Source organism: Oncorhynchus tshawytscha, linkage group LG03 (assembly GCF_018296145.1).
Source record: "Oncorhynchus tshawytscha isolate Ot180627B linkage group LG03, Otsh_v2.0, whole genome shotgun sequence".
Classification (NCBI taxonomy): Eukaryota; Metazoa; Chordata; class Actinopteri; order Salmoniformes; family Salmonidae; genus Oncorhynchus; species Oncorhynchus tshawytscha.
Genome location: NC_056431.1, coordinates 56,521,505 through 56,540,001, shown reverse-complemented (window position 1 = coordinate 56,540,001; position 18,497 = coordinate 56,521,505). Strand labels below are relative to the sequence as shown.

The 18,497-nt window shown below is 38.3% G+C and overlaps 2 protein-coding genes across 9 annotated transcripts in view; one reads left to right on the top strand and one right to left on the bottom strand.

Annotated features, from left to right (window-relative positions):
• The window catches only part of LOC112239285 (nck-associated protein 1), a 54,760-nt gene extending 42,123 nt beyond the window's left edge, over positions 1-12,637 (bottom strand). For 3 of the 8 annotated variants that reach the window (XM_024407787.2, XM_024407772.2, XM_024407780.2), the window contains exons 1-3: positions 12,332-12,636; positions 2,944-2,961; positions 1,653-1,763 (exon numbers count right to left, since the gene is read on the bottom strand). In XM_024407787.2, coding sequence (XP_024263555.2) covers positions 1,653-1,763; positions 2,944-2,961; positions 12,332-12,451 — 249 coding nt within the window. In that variant the 5' untranslated portion in view covers positions 12,452-12,636. Of the gene's footprint in view, positions 1-1,652; positions 1,764-2,943; positions 2,962-12,331 lie in introns of all 8 variants that reach the window. The other 5 variants (XM_024407797.2, XM_024407803.2, XM_042319710.1 and 2 more) reach the window with 3 other exon arrangements.
• Positions 12,638-13,092: 455 nt separating this feature from the next.
• Positions 13,093-17,656, top strand: LOC112245833 (dual specificity protein phosphatase 19-like). The gene is made up of 4 exons (XM_024414006.1): positions 13,093-13,488; positions 13,932-13,978; positions 14,077-14,229; positions 15,551-17,656. Exons 1-4 carry the CDS (start codon positions 13,266-13,268, stop codon positions 15,767-15,769), a joined length of 642 nt encoding a protein of 213 aa, XP_024269774.1. The 5' UTR covers positions 13,093-13,265; the 3' UTR covers positions 15,770-17,656.
• Positions 17,657-18,497: the final 841 nt, after the last annotated feature.

Below are 18,497 nucleotides of genomic sequence, written 5' to 3'. Positions count from 1 at the left end.
GTATACTCGTCAGACGTCATGATATGTCATCAGAAGTGTCCACTTAATTTGAGGACTGAGGGGATTGGGTGTGTCTTTTATGTGTTTGGAATGTAGCCTTGGAGTTTGCCAAAAGGCACCTAAAGGACTCCCAGACCATGAGAAACAAGATTCTATGGTCTGATGAAACCAAGATTGATTTTTTTGGCCTGAATGTCAAATGTCAAGTCTGGAGGAAACCAGACCAGCATGGTGGTGGCAGCATCATGCTGTGGGGATGTTTTTCAGCGGCAGGGACTGGGAGACTAGTCAGGATTGAGGGAAAGATAAACGGAGCAAAGACCAGAGAGATCCTTGATGAAAACCTGCACCAGAGCGCTCAGGACCTCAGACTGGGGTGGATGTTCACCTTCCAACAAGACAATGACCCTAAGCACAGCCAAGACAATGCAGGAGTGACTATGGGACAAGTCTCTGAATATCCTTGAGTGGCCCAGCCAGAGCCCAGACTTGAACTTGATTGAACATCTCTGGAAAGACCTGAAAATATCTGTGCAGCAACACTCCCCATCCCCATGTGTAGATTGAGGAGGGAAAAAACGATTTAATCAATTTTAGAATAAGGCTGTAACTTAACAAAATGTGGAAAAAGTTAAAGGGTCTGAATACTTTCCTAATGCAGTGAGCAAATTTTATAGCAGATGGTGTTAACATACTGTAGCATGGCCTACCTGTGTTTAGTTTCAATCAAAACACATATTTTGCCCAGTTGGCGCGCCCTGTTGAGTTTTGGTCACATGAGAGAAAAATGCAACCATTTGCTCAATCATCCTAAAATCCCATAAGAAATTACCTTGTTGTTTTTGTCTTACAGTAATGTTATACTATTATAGTCAGTTTTGTTATGTAGAATGCTATCATCGTGTTTTTGCAGACATTGATTAAACTTTGATCAAACTTTATTAAACGAGCACCATTTCGCAAGACTAGCCTGTTCTCTAGGAGTAGAGCAGAGAAGGATAGGATCCTGCACATGCTCAGAAGCGTCGGGACATTTAGCTGTTGAGAAATAAAGTCCAGAAAAGTCGAATCTGCGGCCACTCAGTAGAAAAAAAAGGAACTATGAGGAGCTTCAACTTACCAAAAGAATATTCCAGAAAAAAGCCAAGAAGTTTAGCATGCAAAAGAAAAACACAGACAGTAAAACATAAACCACTGCAGCAAAAAGTACAACAACATAGCAAAACACATCACAGCTACACCAAAGAAGCAATTTAACATTTCTAACAAAATATAAAGCCAGCCAACGGTGATAGCTGAGCATTTGGGAGAAAAATTACTTGAAAAGACAAACATGGTGAGAATATATTAGTTGTACTGAAAATGTTTAGCTATAAAGATAGAGTTAGCATACATAACATAACATTTATGGAAATGTACATGTGGGTGGTACACCAATAATGAAAAGATAGGATGATGAATCTCAGATAAAATGTCATTTACAAATCCCAATTTTTATTTATTTAATTAAAGTATGACAAAACACAACATTTATTGTACAGACCTAGTAGTTCAATAGAGAAAGGACTGCATATAGTATAGATACAAAGGCTTAAAATTAGCTTAAATAGAATGTAATATATATGTAATATACATGCAAAAGACAGACTTACATTGTTGTTGCGTGTTTCAACTGCTGGGAATTTTCTGACAATGAACTTGACAGCGGACTCCAGGTTCTTGTCTATTAGATAGGATGGTTTTGCTTTGGGGTCACCACAAGCCTATAACGAAGAGGGCCAAAAACACAGACAAATGCTAAAGATGCATCAACAATAATACTAACAACATATCAACAACAAAACATTGGCAGATAAGAAGTGATAGGATGATAAGTCAAATTAAGAAAGTGGTATTTCGGTCACGACTTGAAAATACATTGAGAGAGACTGTGTGAGAGAGAGCAAGCGAGAGAGCGAGCGAGCGAGACACAGAGATAGAGACACAGAGATAGAGACATTGAGAGAGAGAGAGAGAGAGAGAGAGAGAATGCATTTCTACTGACAGAGTGGTATATGGGAGGTTGGAGAGCAGTTAGTGAGAAAGCAGTGCATAGGCATACTTCTACTGGGAGAGAAGATAGTTGAACTGTGTGTTACATTTTAGATGTTAGAAGCAACAAATAGTTTGCAGATGTATGTTTGAGGTAGGGCGGTGTATGGTATATGACACTGGGCATGCACTTCAGCCTGACAAAACAGGAATAGCAATGTTTTAGTATTCAGTCTATAACACGTAAGAGTTGAGGTTCGCAATACACTCAAATGAACACAGTACAGCCGACAGACATGTAAAGAAATAATATGAGCTTGATAGAAGTATGAGAACAGTTATAAATGTTCAAATCCCAATATGATCAAGACTGGATTTAAGATTAGTGATATGATGCCATGGATCCATGCAGGGAATACTTTCATTTTGCAGAGGAGAGCAGAGCTGTGTTGAATTGCAAAATGAAGTGTCTGAATTCAACTAGGCCCTATGCCTTCCCATTGCCTGATCTTCAATCCCTAAAGATACATTATTTTTTTCGTTTTGTGGTGCAAATGTCCTGGAACTGTGAAAATGTTCAATTTGATGCTCACAAACCAAAATAAGGTATTCTGATCTAATTGTTAGGCTATAGCTGCTCACCGCTTTTCATAACAAGCTAGATAGTCTGCAACTGTTAGATATCATGTAAGAAATCAACTGGAAAAAAATTCACACTAGCAAATATGATATCTATTTTGACCTAGTGAAATAATCAGAGAGATTCAATTGAAATTTGGGATGGGCCTGTTTGTTGAATTGTGAACGTTGTTAGTACTGAAAAGCATACAAGTAATTCTGGGACATGATACTGGTAGGAAAGCAAGGAAGGGTAGAGGGAGAGGGAGAGATTTAGGGAAGAGCTGAGCAAACCTTCCAAACTTGTCCTTGCTGAGGGAAGCATTGTGATAGAAAGAGAGAAAACCACACAGGTAAACACGGGTAAAGTCAGGTAAACACAGGTAAAGTCAGGTAAACACAGGTAAAGTCAGGTAAACACAGGTAAAGTCATGTTTAAAACATAGAACCATGCATCTACATGAAAAAGGCTTTAGGTTTTACTTCCAGGATAGTTTGTTGAGGAATAGTTTGGCTTTATACACTGTGCACAATAATTAATGTGCTGCTTGTAAAAGCATTGTTCAACAACTAGCTCAGCCTATGGTGGAGACACTCCTCCTAGAGTAGTAACACTGTAGACTGTAGAGTATCAAGGCTTTAAGTTTAAGAAAGGATATACAGAGCTCCAAAAATATTGTGACAGTGACAATTTCATTTTGATTTGGCTCTGAGGTTAAATTGCAAACAGTCTGCTTTAATTTGAGGGTATTTATACTGAACAAAAATACAAACGCAACATGTAAAGTGTTGGTCCCATGTTTCATGAGCTGGAATAAAAAAATCCCAAAAATGTTCCATATGCACAGGAAGCTTATTTCTCTCAAATGTTGTGCACAAATGTGTTAATGTCCCTGATAGTGAGCATTTCTCCTTTGCCAATATAATCCATCCACCTGAGGTGTGTCATATCAGGTGTGTGGCATATCAAGGTGTAGCATATCAAGAAGCTGATTAAACAGCATGATCATTACACAGATACACCTTGTACTGGGGACAATAAAAGGCCACTGATGTCTCAAATTTTGAGGGAGCGTGCAATTGGCATGCTGACTGCAGGAATGTCCACCAGAGCTGTTGCCAGATAATATAATGTTAATCTCACTACCATAAGCTGCATCCAACGTTGTTTTAGAGAATTTGGCAGTGAGTCCAACCGGCCTCATAACCGCAGACCACGTGTAATCACACCAGACCAGAACCTCAAAATCTAGCTTCTTCACCTGCGGGATTGTCCAGCCACCCAGACAGCTGATGAAACTGAGGAGCATTTCTGTTTGTAATAAAGCCCTATTGTGGGGAAAAACTCATTCTAATTGGCTGGGCCTGGCTCCACAGTGGGTGGGCCTGGCTCCCAAGTGGGTGTGCTTATGCCCTCCCTGGCCCACCCATGGCTGCGCTCCTGCCCAGTCATGTGAAATCTGTAAATTACGGTCTAATGAATTTATTTCAATTGACTGATTTCGTTATATGAACTACAACTCAGTCAAATTGCTGAAAATGTTGCATGTTGCGTTTATATTTTTGTTCAGTATAAATCCATTTCGGGTGAAGCGCTTAGAAATTACAGTACTTTTTCTACATAGACCCCTCATTTTAGGGGACCAAAAGTATTGGGACAAATTCATTTATACAGTGGATTCAGAAAGTATTCAGACCCCTTGACTTTTTCCACATTTTATTATGTTACAGCCTTATTCTAATAAGGTATTTCTGTTTGTTATTTTTTAGAAATGTGTTAACATTTCTAAAAACCTGTTTTCACTTTGTCATTATGGAGTATTGTGTGTAGATCGATGAGATTTATTTAATTGTATTAATTTCAGAATAAGGCTGTAATGTAAAAAAAGGTGGAAAAAGGGAAGGGGTCTGAATCCTTCCCGAATGCACTGTATGTGTATTAAAGTAGTCAAAAGTTTAGTATTTAGTCCCATAATCCTAGCACGCAATGATTACATCAAGCTTATGACGCTACAACTTGTTGGATGTATTTGCTGCTTGTTTTGGTTATGTTTCAGATTATTTTATGCCCAATAGAAATTAATGGTAAATAATGTATTGTGTCATTTAGGAGTCACTTTTATTGTAAATAAGAACAGAATATGTTTCTAAACACTTCTACATTAATGTGGATGCCACCATGATTACGGATAGTCCTGAATGAATCGTGAATAATGATTAGTGAGAAATTTACAGACACAGAAAAACAACAAAAAATGTGTCATTGTCGCAATACTATTGGAGCTCACTGTAAGGTAGTCTTTGATTAGTACAAGTAGGAACAGACACATGCATGTAAACCCAAGGAACCTACAATCCAATGAACCATCTACCAATGTACTTAAAAAGAATATGGGCTAATACATTTCATGCACACAACCCGTAAAGCATAAGGCAACAAATTTGACTCACTGTACTGTTAATTTCCCAGATACATTGCAATATACATTGCAATATAAAAAATGTCTAACAGTAAAATGACAAAATTCACTTTGTTGTAAATACTGTATTTTTCTTAAAAATTTGCAAAATCAAAAGGAGTAAACAGAAAATATATTTCTCTACTTCATCCAACACAACCATGGTCTGAGACCCTAGTTAAGGTAAGTTGGTCTAATTTAATTTAATGAGCAGCACTTAGGATCCCCATTAGCCGCTGCAAAAGGAGCAGTTACTCTTCCTGGGGTCCACATAAAACATGATATAATACATAGTACAGAACACTGTTAGTCAAGGACGTAAATACATCAATTTACAACATCATACATAGCCTACATATCAGTACATGCACACAATATCTAGGTCTAATACATATTACAGTGCACATTACAATATATATATAAAATGGCTATGTGTCTTCACAGTCCCCTTTGTGCAGTAAGGTGTTCTTTTATAGGTATTTTAAATCTGGTTTTATTGCTAGCTTGAGTTCCATGTAGTCATGGCGATATTTAATACTACAATCCAATGATTGTTATTTTTTCACTCATTATGTGATGCACAATGCAGAGAATACCAGAAGAAGAATTATAATATAATTACCATAGTGAATTCTTGTAATGTTTGTTTATGTGTCAATTAATCCCATAAGGGATGGGTTGGCAATTGGCGATTTGACACGGAAATATGTGCTTCCCAGCCTTTGTTCTGGACCTGGGGACCTTGACTGTGAAGAGACCTCAGGTTGCATGTATTTTGTTGTACTGATGAGTGTCCAAACTGTGTGCCAACTGCTTGAACAATTTGGTACATTCAACATATCAACACCTTGCACGAAGACCAAAAGTGATGCAGTCAATCTCTCTTCAAATTTGAGCCAGTAGAGACTGACATGCATGTTACTGACACTGGTCCTCCGTGTACATGTAAGTGTGATATGTCCTGCTTTGTTCTGGACCAACTACAATTGACCTATGTCTATCTTTGCCACACATAACCACACAGCTGGGCAGTAGTCCAGGTATGACAAAGGTAAGGCTGTAGGACCGGTCTAGTCAACTCAGATGTCAAGAAGGCAGAGCAATGCCCTATCATGGCTGTCCACAAGAATCCAAATAGGTCAGGTCAAGTTTGCAATGAATAACTTCAATCAGACCCCCTCTCCATCTCTCCTTTAATAAGCATCCATGTTGTTGTCATTCTGTTAGGGACCTGTTTTCAGCGTATTAAGTCTCCAGTCATATGATACTGAGTTATGATTAATAAGTTGACTGTTTATAGACATAATTGGTAAAGACCTTTTAGCGTTTAATTTGGGAAATGGTAACTGTTTAAAGAACTTCTCTCGTGGTGGCCCAGATCCTAATGAGTTAATTGTTACATGATTAATTGAGAATCGGGTAACAATTAAGATAAATAACAGTCTTCAGATTAATGTTAAAGTCGAGTCACGACAATCGACAGACCTCTTCCCATTTTAGCAACCATTGAGTCTATATGTTGACCATGATAGCTTGCTATCTAGGGTTACACCCAGCAGTTTAGTCTCCTCAACTTGCTTAAATCACCACATTATTTAATAATAGATTTTTTTTTTAATTCAATAATATTTTTAAGATACTTAGCACCAGTCTATTGCTAGTTACCCATTCTAAAACTGACTGGAGAGCTACGCTAAGGGTGTCAATGATTTATTTTACTGCTGCAGCCGACGTGTATACTGTTGAGATGTCAGCATATGTAGACACACAGGTGTTATTCAAGGTCAGTGGAAGGTCAGGTAGCCTAGTGGTTAGAGCGTTGGACAAGTAACCGTAAGGTTGCAAGATTGAATCCCTGAGCTGACAAGGTGAAAATCTGTCGTACTGCCCCTGAACAAAGCAGTTAACCCACTGTTCCTAGGCCGTCATTGAAAATAAGAATTTGTTCTTAACTGACTTGCCTAGTTAATTAATAAAGGTACAAAAAATGTAACATTTTAAAAGGTAAAAACAGAAAACAGATATGGCCCTACCCGGCTGCCCAGCGGTACACCACACTCAACTGAATGTACATGAGAACATTCCATTAACGAAAACCCTCTGTGTTCTATTAGATAGGTAACTCTCAATCCAAAATAAGGCAGAGGATGCAAATCTACATTTTTTCAGCAATAGGTTATGATCAATGACATCTAAAGCTGCACTGAAGTCTAACAGAACAGCTCCCACAATCTTCTTACTACCAATTTCTTTCAGCCAAGCATCAGTCATTTGTGTCAATACCGAGCATGTTGAGTGCCCTTCCCTATAAGCATGCTGAAAGTCTGTTGTTAATTTTCTGTCAAATAATGTTGCATTTGATCAAACACAATTTATTCAAAAAAGCACTTGAAACAGGCTGACTGGTTGTCTGTTTGAACCACTAAAGGGTGCTATGCTATTCTTGGGTAGCGGAGTTACCTTTACCTCCCTGACACACCGTCGTTTATGCTTAAATTGAACATGTGGCAAACAGGAGTCACAATGTATTCCGCTACCAAATTCAGCGATTCATCATCCAGGTTGTCGGTACCAGGTGATTTTTCCAGGACTGACAGTGTACTGACGTCCCCAGGGCGAACATTTCTTTCCCAGTGCTAATACAGTGCTAACTGTGCTTCTCCATTTGTAACAGTGCTTCACGAGTGCTTTCCCAATGCTAACAAGGTCATTAGAGAGTGAGTAACAGACTGAGGTCAAGGCTGTTTCCTCATAGGAGACCCTCCCTCTGACCGCATAGTAGAGACCTTCCCTCCCTGCACTCTCAGTCAGTCTCTTGTCTATAACAGGACTCTTGTCTATGACAGGACTTTTGTCTATCTGGACTCAGACTGAAACACACAATACAAAGGAGCTAACTGAATTCCTTTATCACCCACTACATCAGTGTACTAATGAACTGTTGAACTGATTATTGACATATGGATGGATGATTTATGTTTTTTCTGCTGTACTGCTATCTGTTTTTACTACATTGATTGCTTTTTTTGTGATTGTGTCTCTGTAAGTACAGTATTTCCCATTGGGATTAAACTGTGTATTGCTATTCTGTTCTAATAATGTACCTACCATACAGTGGGGTCCATACTGCCAGTTAAACTTCCACTATATTGGTGTTGGGTGCATAGTTTAATGTAATTATTCTCAGGCTGAGTTGCTAGATACAGTAGGCCTTCAGTACAGTACCATCTTCCCTGATATATATCTCCTCTCTACTGACAAGTCCTGCATAAGAACATCCTACATAAGAGTGGGCTTCCTGTTGTCTCTGTAAAGACTAGGAGGGTTCTGAGGAGGGGCTCTTCCGGTTTAGATTTCCCTTTCAATTATATGACGTCATAAGAAGCTCTCCTCTCCACAAACAAGGTTATTTTTGATCATTCTGGAAACCAACAAATTATTTTTTTAAACGCTACATTGCATTATAAGGGGGTCATACATGCTTATGACAAGTCTTACAATGTACTATAACTACACCGTAAAGTATTATACCGGTTACTCACTTTTAAAACAAATATTGCACTCGGGGACACTGATACACTGCATAAACATTATCATGACAGAAATATTATCAGAAATATTATCATCAGAATCAGGCGGTTGTGTAAGTTACATCAATATAAAAAGCAATACTGCTGGCCCAGACAGTAGTGTCCAACTTGCAGCCAGCTGTCATAGCAGGGGTCTCATTGTTTTGCTGTCAACAATGTTAATGCTTAAATATAGGCTCTTCTTGGTACACAGTCCCATATTGTTGGCCACTGAATCTTCAGATTCACATTACTTGCCGAGTGGATATGAACAAAATACAATAGATCTCTATTTTGGAACAATTGTCTGTTTAATTCTGTTTGATAAAGCAGCTTGTCTAAGCAGGTTGATTTACTGAGGTAGGCCTAGTAGACTTGTGCAGTAGACTACAGTAAAGGGATACACCTGTGGTAGTAGTATTACATCAAATTAAATTGTATTTGCCACATGCTTCGTAAACAACAGGTGTGGACTCACAGTGTAATGCTTAGAATGCTTGTGCAGTAGTAATGGACAGTAAACGTGTGCCGTAGGCCTACTGCAGATTTACTGCAGTAAATTTTAGATTTAGTTGTTTGATTTACTGAGGCAGGCCTTTGCACCAGCCTACAATCACAGTAGCCTACAATCACAGATGAAACAGAAAAAGACATCTGAGAATCTTCCTAAATTCTTCTGTCAGCTAGTATCAATGCCTACCAGTTGCTAAGCAACATATCTGTTAGTTCAATGCACAAGCATCAACCTGCCGCCACAGTTTCAATAAGTACAATATGTTTTTTGATAAAACAAGAAATGTACCATGGGTATAAAACCTTTGGCATGTAGCCTATTGTGGCATGCTGAACATAAAAACGGAGGTATATGAATGGAAATATATGAGTAATAGGCTGAATATTACACACAAATTGACTGCAACAGAGAGTGACAAATTGTCACAACTAAGCTCTCGCGTGTTGTGACAATCCTGTATCTTCCGGCCATCATGATAGTCATCTTGTGTCCTGGGGTACGTTTTTTTTGTCTGAATTCTGTATCTGCATAATGTTTCTATCACATCTAACTTGAATTGAGAGTTGAGGGAGTGAGACACAGAAGATGATTGTGAGGTGCCTATAAAGGGATAGGCCTACTAGGCTATGAATACACTCAGCACAAGGGTTGGTTGGCTGGAGGGTACTAGCAGACAGACAGTCAAGGCAGAGAGGCATGATTCTCCACTAGCCTCCATTCAGCTACACACTGGACAGCCTCCAGCTATCTTCTATCTGCTGCCAAGTCAGCAAAGAATCTCTAATACCCAGTTATTGTCCCAAATGGCACCCTATTCCCTATATAGTACACTACCCTGGTCAAAAGTAGTGTACTATGTAAGGAATAGGGTGCAATTTGGGACACAAACACAGTACTCTCTCTCATCATTAAAGGACTGACTGTCACTGTATCAAAGTCATTAAAATGGACAGCTACACTCTAAGAATGCTCGTCTCTGTTACACTGAGTGAAACGTCTAGTAGGGTTGGTTGGTACCCAGATTTTCATACTGTCATATCGTCTCTGTACCATACTGAGGTATAAGGTATTACTGAATGTGCACACAAGGGACACACAAAACCATTTTAGCAGGGATCTTGATCCAGGATGGGATTGAATGTTTCTGCTGTAACCAAGAAGCTTGATCATTACATCTAGCCACTTAGCTAGCAAGTTAGCAAACCAAATACATAGCCGGATCCCTGAGCTGGATATAGATTTCATATAGTTATACTTATATTTATAAGCAGTGGCGTAGCACGCACCCCCGGAGTTGCTACAGTTTTAATGGTATTGAAAATCATACCTTTGGTATTTCGAAATACCTCTGTATACATTATAAATGGTATGTCGCCCAAACCTAACGTCTAGTATGGAATCTGCCATTCATGACACACCTCGCCAGTCCCCACTATGAATAAGTAATATATCAGTCACCCAAGCCACGGACTGTTTACCTGGCTACCGTCTAGCAGATGGAATCAGTACAGGTGCATCAGAGCCAAGACCGAGAGACTAAGAAACAGCTTCTATTACCAGGATATCAGACTGTTGAACAGACATCACTAGCCGTCTATCAGGTCACACACACACACAAAACGCTGCTGTCCCATGTCAGAGACATTGAACCACTGGACACTTCCTGTTTCACACTGAGAATTTAAATACTGTATTCCCGACATAATGCATTCTAATATTCATACAACTGTACTTTGTATTTAGTTACACTGTTTATACACACTGCATATTTATTTATATACTGGATTCTTGACATTGCTCACTAATATATCTACTGATGTACTTATCATTGATATCTACTGATGTACATATCATTATCCCGGTGTACATACATATAGATTGCATTTTTATTACTGTTACAGTGCTATTTGAGTTGTTAATTGGATTCATCCTGACGTTCTTGATTGCTTATTGTAACTTGTTTACTCTTTAATTATTTGTGTACTTGTTTGACATTATACTGCATCATTTGGAGCTAGTAATACAAGCATTTTGCTGCACCCACTATAACATCTGCTAAACTGTGTATGCAACCAATAAACGTTGATGACTTTTTTTAAATTATAAATTAATAGTGAATACTAATACACTAGTAATAATGCTACTAAGAGTGGTTTTCTCTGTAGGGTTTTACAATGAGCAAATTAAACACCATGGGCCAATTTCCCAGACACAGATTAAGAGTCTTGGACTAAAAAGCACAAGCCTTAATTTGTGTCCAGGAAAGTGGCCCTAGTGTGGAATCGGTATATCACAACATCCCCACTATCACTATGAGTAAGTGTAACAAACAAATCACAAGTATCTCTAAAACTGTGGCTTCTTTAAAATACTTCTCCCTTCTATCTCAGGAAAATGTGTTTACTGAATGTTTTTCAAATCAGGACCAGGATACAGTATGTGCTCCGGTGCATCAGGCATTTATAACAACTACATAACAACCATATAACATACATGTATACCAACTGTAGATACTGCCGTGCCATTGGTTAGTAAGTAGTATGCTTCAGTCATGATGTGCCAATATGTGTCTGTCAGATGGTAACTGCTAATCTGACTGATTATAAATGTGTTCCCATTATATTGATCTCTGACTTCAATCTTAGCATTGGCTAAAGAACCTAGAAAAGCATTCCTTTGTCAATTTATTTAACTAATATTGTGGTGCCTTATGCAAGTATGCGGGAGAAACTATGTAGCTAGCTAGCCATCAAGCACAACAATTACTGTAAAGCTAGGCATGTTATAGGCTATTTCAGTGAGATACTATTTTATTTCAAGCCAGTGAACCATAGCTTTCAGTAAGTAGCCTATGAGTTAATATTCTTTTTACACGAAGATTGAAATAGACCAATCTCAGAAAACAGTGATTTATTTGTCCTATTGATGAGTGGGCTTGGCTAGCCAAATTACGTTAGCTTATCTGCAACACATTTTCAAGAGGGCCTTGACTGGCATTCTGCAGCCGTAGCTGTCATGAATTGGGTTTCAAAATAAAGGTTTCTGCCATACACCACATATGAGTTTGGGGGGTTTGATCTTTCAATCTCTTGAATGCAGTACAATTTATTATGAACCGAAGAATTACACTGGTACCTTACCTTCTTGATATTATAGATGCGAGTGAGCATTCCGATGCCCCTGTCGTTCAAAATGGTAAATTTCTCGGCCAGTTTTTGCTGGCCAGGTTGGAGCGAGCCGCGCGACAGTGTTGCCGACATAGCTACTGATTCTTGTAAAATATTTGTTGTAAGAATTGCTGCTGCGTTTTGTTTGTTGTGAAAATAGTGACACTCCAGTGCTACAATGTTACAATTCGCCCATTATGTGGGTGGAGCGGTTTCGCCAATCCCCACTCCTCTCTCCCGTCGCGGTTTTTACTAGGTGTTGTCCTATTTTACGAAAACGAGGCTGACAGGCTGTTTCCTGCAATCCAAATGCACGTCACGTGACCCGCATTTTATTATAGGGAAGGGATATGGGCCTATATGTAGGCGGCTACACCCACGACAAAATAGTTCTCAAGTATTTGATCCTACATTGAAGGCCTACATTACAAAGGCAACAATAAAGTGTAGCTGGATGTCTCAATGTGAATATTTTATATTAATGTCCTAAATCCTCAGTTATGTTTGAACATTATGATGACAGCATGTAAAATAGACTTTGAAATACTATACCACTGCACCAAACTGAATAGCCTATGGGACGCACACACACACACACACACACACACACACACACACACACACACACACACACACGCTTCATGATGGCATCATGTGATAGTGACATCTGTGACGCCTAGAAAAAGACTCTGGTCCCCCATAAAGGCTGAGTGACTAATCTGAGTTCTCAATTTTCAAGTTGGAGTTGACAAAACCTGCCCATCAACATGCAGGAGTCCATTTGAAGCAGGACCTTGGCACTGTGAACATTACATCCTATGGAGTAGCCTAGACTGGTAGAGCGGCAGACCAATCTAACACTGGATTCTTTTTTTCTCCTTTGCTTTGTTTTGAGAAGACAAAGGAGATGCAGTCTCTTGCCCAGGAAATCAAGACATTTTCCAAAACCAATTTGAGAAAGCAATGCACCCGCGTGACGACGTTGAGTGGCAGGAGGATTATTGAGACATGGAAAGGGTCGACTATACATGTTGTAGAGGATAAAAGTCAGCCTGAGACAGCATGCGGCTATGTACAGGACAACAGCTGGGACGTACAAGTTGGAGTTATTAAACCTTATTTACTATTAGGTGAGTGGATGTCGATGAGATATGTGTTATTGACAGGGGATAATTAACAGGTGCCTACACAGACACACATACTGTAGCTGTCAGTATGATATGAGGCCTAATAAAAAGATTAACACATTTTTAAAAGGGAACAAGTCTTCGTTTTAACTGTGAATATTCAGTCTACAATATTTTAGAAATAATAATATACAAGTTTAGAATATTACACTTCTTCAGTTTTCCAGTTTGTTGTCTCTGAGACGGAGTCTACTGGATTATTGCATGTAAACACATTTCATTTTTCCCCTATAGACAGTTTAAAATCATGTTTTTGAAAAAACAACAACATCTTTATCATTACTGAAGTAAATAGCCTAAAAATATCTATGCTCAGTTAATAATATTTGAATTTAAAACAATTTCTTGCAGGCTTACAATTTGATGGTTGTTTTTTCTTGTTGTAGGCTCACAAGATGCTGCACATGACTTTGGCACTTTGAGAAAATATAAGGTATTGTTTCATTTAATAGAGATAAGCTTTATATTTAAAGCTATATTCAATTTTCTGTCTTGTTTTGGTGTTTCATAGATGTTCTTCTTCCATTTCAGGTGTCCCACATTTTGAATGTAGCCTACGGTGTTGAAAACGCATTTCCAGACCTGTTCATTTATAAAACACTGAGCATTCTGGATGTTCCTGATACTGACATAACATCCTATTTCCAAGAGTGCTCAAAATTCATAGACCAAGCAAATGCAGAGGTAAGTTGTATGTGTTTTCACAACATTGTAGGCTAATGTAGTCTAATTGGGGGCTGCAATATCCAGTTTCCTTTTCGCTGTTTTCTTTTTCAATTTATGCTTTAATACCGTATCTTTCACTGCATTCATCTTACCTGACAGTTTCAACATTCCTACTCATCATGAAAGATGACACATCATGAAAGATGTTTTATATCAAGGAGAAACTATGCAGTCACTTTACCCCTACCTATATGTACAAATTACCTTGCCTAACCTGTACCCCCGCACATTGATTCGGTGCCGGCACCCCTGTATATAGCCTCGTTATTGTTATTTTTCACTTTCGTTTATTTAGTAAATATTTTCTTAACTCCATTTATTGAACTGCATTGTTGGTTAAGGGCTTGTAAGTAAGCATTTCACGGTAAGGTCTACCTGTTGTATTTGGCGCGTGTGACAAATACAATTTGATTTGATAATCACTTTGCTCTATACAGTACATACTGTAGGTACAATTACTTTACTTTAATAGTAATTTCTTTGAGTGTTCAAGTTGATGACCTGGCATATATCTGATACTGGACAGCAGTGAGCCAATGCAAGGCCTCCCTCCCTACCAGTAGGTATCTAGGCATCCTCCCTACCTCTGTATCCACACTGTAGTAAATAATACAGGGCTGAGTTTTCACCATACATAATTTAGCATGTTGTAGAAAGATCTTATCACTAGTGGCCCTTTGTTTGCTATACAACCTTTTACCAAATCGCTGTGCCTATCACGCAACAACCTGACACTGTCACATGTTGCAAATTCACCAAAGGTTTATGATTACAATGACTGGTCCTATTGGAAATAAGTTTCCACTCTCTGTTGAATGGAGGTCAGTGGCTCTTTTTACTTCCCTATGTAATCTGGGATACCATGCAGGGGTAACTCCAACTGCCTAATCAAAGCATCCATGTTGCCTTTAGCTAAGTGGGAGAATAACTCTATCACCTTATAGCTTGTAATTTTCCCATTATGTGTGATTAGCATAAAAGTATTTTATTAGATTGACCTGTGTGAATTGAAGACATTGGATTCAAATTTAAAGCAGCCGAGCACATCAGGTCTCATGCCTTTGGACTGGATAGCACTAAACTGACATAAGGCATCATATTCCCCCAAAACATTCCTTACCCCAGGACACTTCAACAGGTTTCCTGGGGTAAGGAACACATTTTTTAAAATGAAGTCCCTCAGTTGACCACCTGATTACTTTTTTGTTCAAGCTGGGTTGAAGTGTGTTTGTGCACATTCTAATAACATAAGGCTTGTTTCTCTCGTCTTCCCCCTCAGAAAGGAGTTGTGTTGGTTCACTGCAATTCTGGAGTCTCAAGGTCAGCCTCGGTCGTCATTGGGTACCTGATGTCCACAGAAGGAAAGCCTTTCAATGATGCGTTTACCTTGGTGAAATCGGCTCGGCCAGCCACGTGCCCAAACCCAGGGTTTCTTGAACAGTTGAAAGGTTTCAAACCGAAAGGGGGCATAGAAGCCAATGGTGTGGGCTATGCATGAGCTACAACAGCAACACCTCCAGGGCCAGAGTAATGCATTTCATCATCAGCCACTGTTTCTCACAAGGAGGCCATTCCGATGTGTCCAAAATTGTGCCCTATTTTCCTATACAGTATAATGCGCTGGGGCCCTGGTCAAAAGTAGTGCAACATATAGGGAATAAGATGTCATTTTGGATCTTACTATGTCCCCTAATACCCAAGGTACCCCAACATCATGTTGAGGTGTTCATTTGACGACATTTTTTCAAAAGCCCTACAATGCCCTGTCAATATACACTGTGGGTCCAGTGTTATTCAATAGTTAAACATCTCTGTTATCAATTTCTATAAACCAATGAGGGTGGTAATGAGGCCACAATGGAATTTAATAAAGGTATAAATATACAATTCTCAACTTGATGAACCATGTCTGTACAACACTTCTTAAGTTCATTTTGAGTCTTTCCTTTTTTGTACCAAAAATGTGTGAGGTGAAAGTTAGAGAAAACGGACTAAACTGTATTATTTAATATAGTTTTAATTTCGTTAACTTATATCTTGGTTTAAGAAATATTATGGACATCCTTACTTTGTCTTAACATATTATTTATTGCATGTTGGGATGTTATCTATGGCAAGGGATTTCAGAAACTTTCCTTGCCCAGGGTCCCCCACCCATGCAAACCGACAACCCCGGGACCCCCATCATTTGTTAGCAAAAAGTAAAATAATGTCTTGTCTTATCATTAGGTGAATGATAATTGCAAGTATAAGCAATCAATTTTAAATTAATAGATTTGGTTTGGACTGTTTAATTATTTTAACCTAGCCGCAGTTCATTGCAAGTGCAAACTCGACTCAACTTGCTGTTGTGAAGCAAATTTTCTGCAACTCTACATATTTTTCCATTGAGTTGAGAGAACATTTAGCAGATTTGAAGCTAATTTCCAGCAATTCTATGCATTTTGCCGTGGCTACCGCTGTGTGCTTCTGCTCAAATATTATTAAATCAATGTGCATGTGCCCTGGAATGTTCGATTCTCCCTGACTGTGTAGCTTTTATTTGATTGTTAGTTCTCAAAGATGCTATTACTTAAAACTATACATAGTTCAATATCTTTTCTGCATGCTTTCTATCTGGTTTACGGCGGCCTAAGAATTTTCTATACAGAAAAAACCCTGGTATTTAGCATCATATTAAAGGGATAATTCGAGATTATGGCTATGAAGCCATTTATCTACTTCCCCAGAGTCAATGGTAGCATACTAGCTAGCATGCTAACGGTTCCTGTAGACTTCCAGTTATTGTGCTAACGGTAGTTAGCATTGGCGCGTGAAATTACCTCTAACGTCCTCCATACTGGACGCAGAGATTTAACAATAGTATCCACGATGGTATTCTGTTGTAGCAGCGATATTCATAAAAAAATCATTAAAATCCCCAAAAATATTTCCCCCAAATTTGAAAACCCCTGATCTATGCGACGTTGAATAAACTAAGAGAATAATATAGTGGAGGCTAGATTTTGTTGTTGTTGTTGTAACAGACATGAATTCTTTTTTGATGTTATTATTATAAGTTTTAAATGTTGTTGTTTTTTATTGCAAAAAAAATACTATGACTGTGGGTGTTTGAAATATGATGTTTATTAATGTTAAATTATTTTATATGAACATGTTTGATAAAACGTTATGAACTCTTGTTCTAGAATGTAAACATATAATTATTCGAGTTACTTATTCTTCAATACTCAATGTAGGCTAGGCTACTGCTAACATTTACAACATAATATATGTTTCGGGAACTAGTGTGAATTGCGTTGTCAAGAACCTGTTGATTAATGCAGAAATGCACCCTTTGGATCAATGTGTGTGTGTAAATGCAGAATATGTTTGAATAAAATATTGCTACTGAAGAGAAAATCTCCATTCAATTGAGTTTATAACGTTATTCTATCCTATTCTATCCTTGTTGGCTGATTATCGTGACATTAATTACATCTGCTTACAATGGCAGTATTATGTCCTCATGCATAATAACCACGTATAAACATGTTATAATCATATAATATAACATTTAGTAGGCTATAAGCTACTTAGACAGGACTAAATTCTCTGGACAGATGCACTCGATTAATGGGTTTAATATCACACATCGTCAAAGCAGTGTAATTTGATGATTAGAACATTATTATTAGCCTACACATTAAGTATGTTAACATGCACACTAATAATTCGATATTAACCTGATATTGCAGTAAGCAGAGTATGTAAATAGTCACGTAAACACCTTACTCTGCTTATCAAATCGGCATAAAGCCAAAATCTAAGTAAACATACGCCGATTAAAACACGTGGTTTTCTGAACAATCTTTCGAATTGTTACGACATAGTAATCCGAGTACAAGCAGTGTATTTGATCTGCGCATGTGCCAGCACCAGCAGCGCAAACCTCCCTCTTATATGCGCGAGTGAAGTGAGTTCACAAAAAATAAAAGTATGCATTTTAGAAATAGTTTTCATGTCCAGACTTTATATGTCCGAATTCAGAATCAAATATGCTTCGCAAAAATAACATGGTCACTGTGTTAGAACGTTTATTTTGATTGGCGATTTTCTGCATTTATCAAAAATACCATCAGGTACTGATGTCAGATGTGTCCATGTAAACAGGATCATTAGGGAGTCGTTCTTCTCGCAAAGCATGTAAACGTTTTCAACGAACTATTATATTAATCTGACTATCC

Bases quoted from the DNA above. Each gene is read 5' to 3' on its own strand.
- LOC112245833 (XM_024414006.1), top strand. From the start codon at position 13,266: ATGCAGTCTCTTGCCCAGGAAATCAAGACATTTTCCAAAACCAATTTG. The intron at 13,979-14,076 runs GTATTGTTTCAT...CTTCCATTTCAG, and splicing joins GCACTTTGAGAAAATATAAG to GTGTCCCACATTTTGAATGT. The intron at 14,230-15,550 runs GTAAGTTGTATG...CTTCCCCCTCAG, and splicing joins TAGACCAAGCAAATGCAGAG to AAAGGAGTTGTGTTGGTTCA.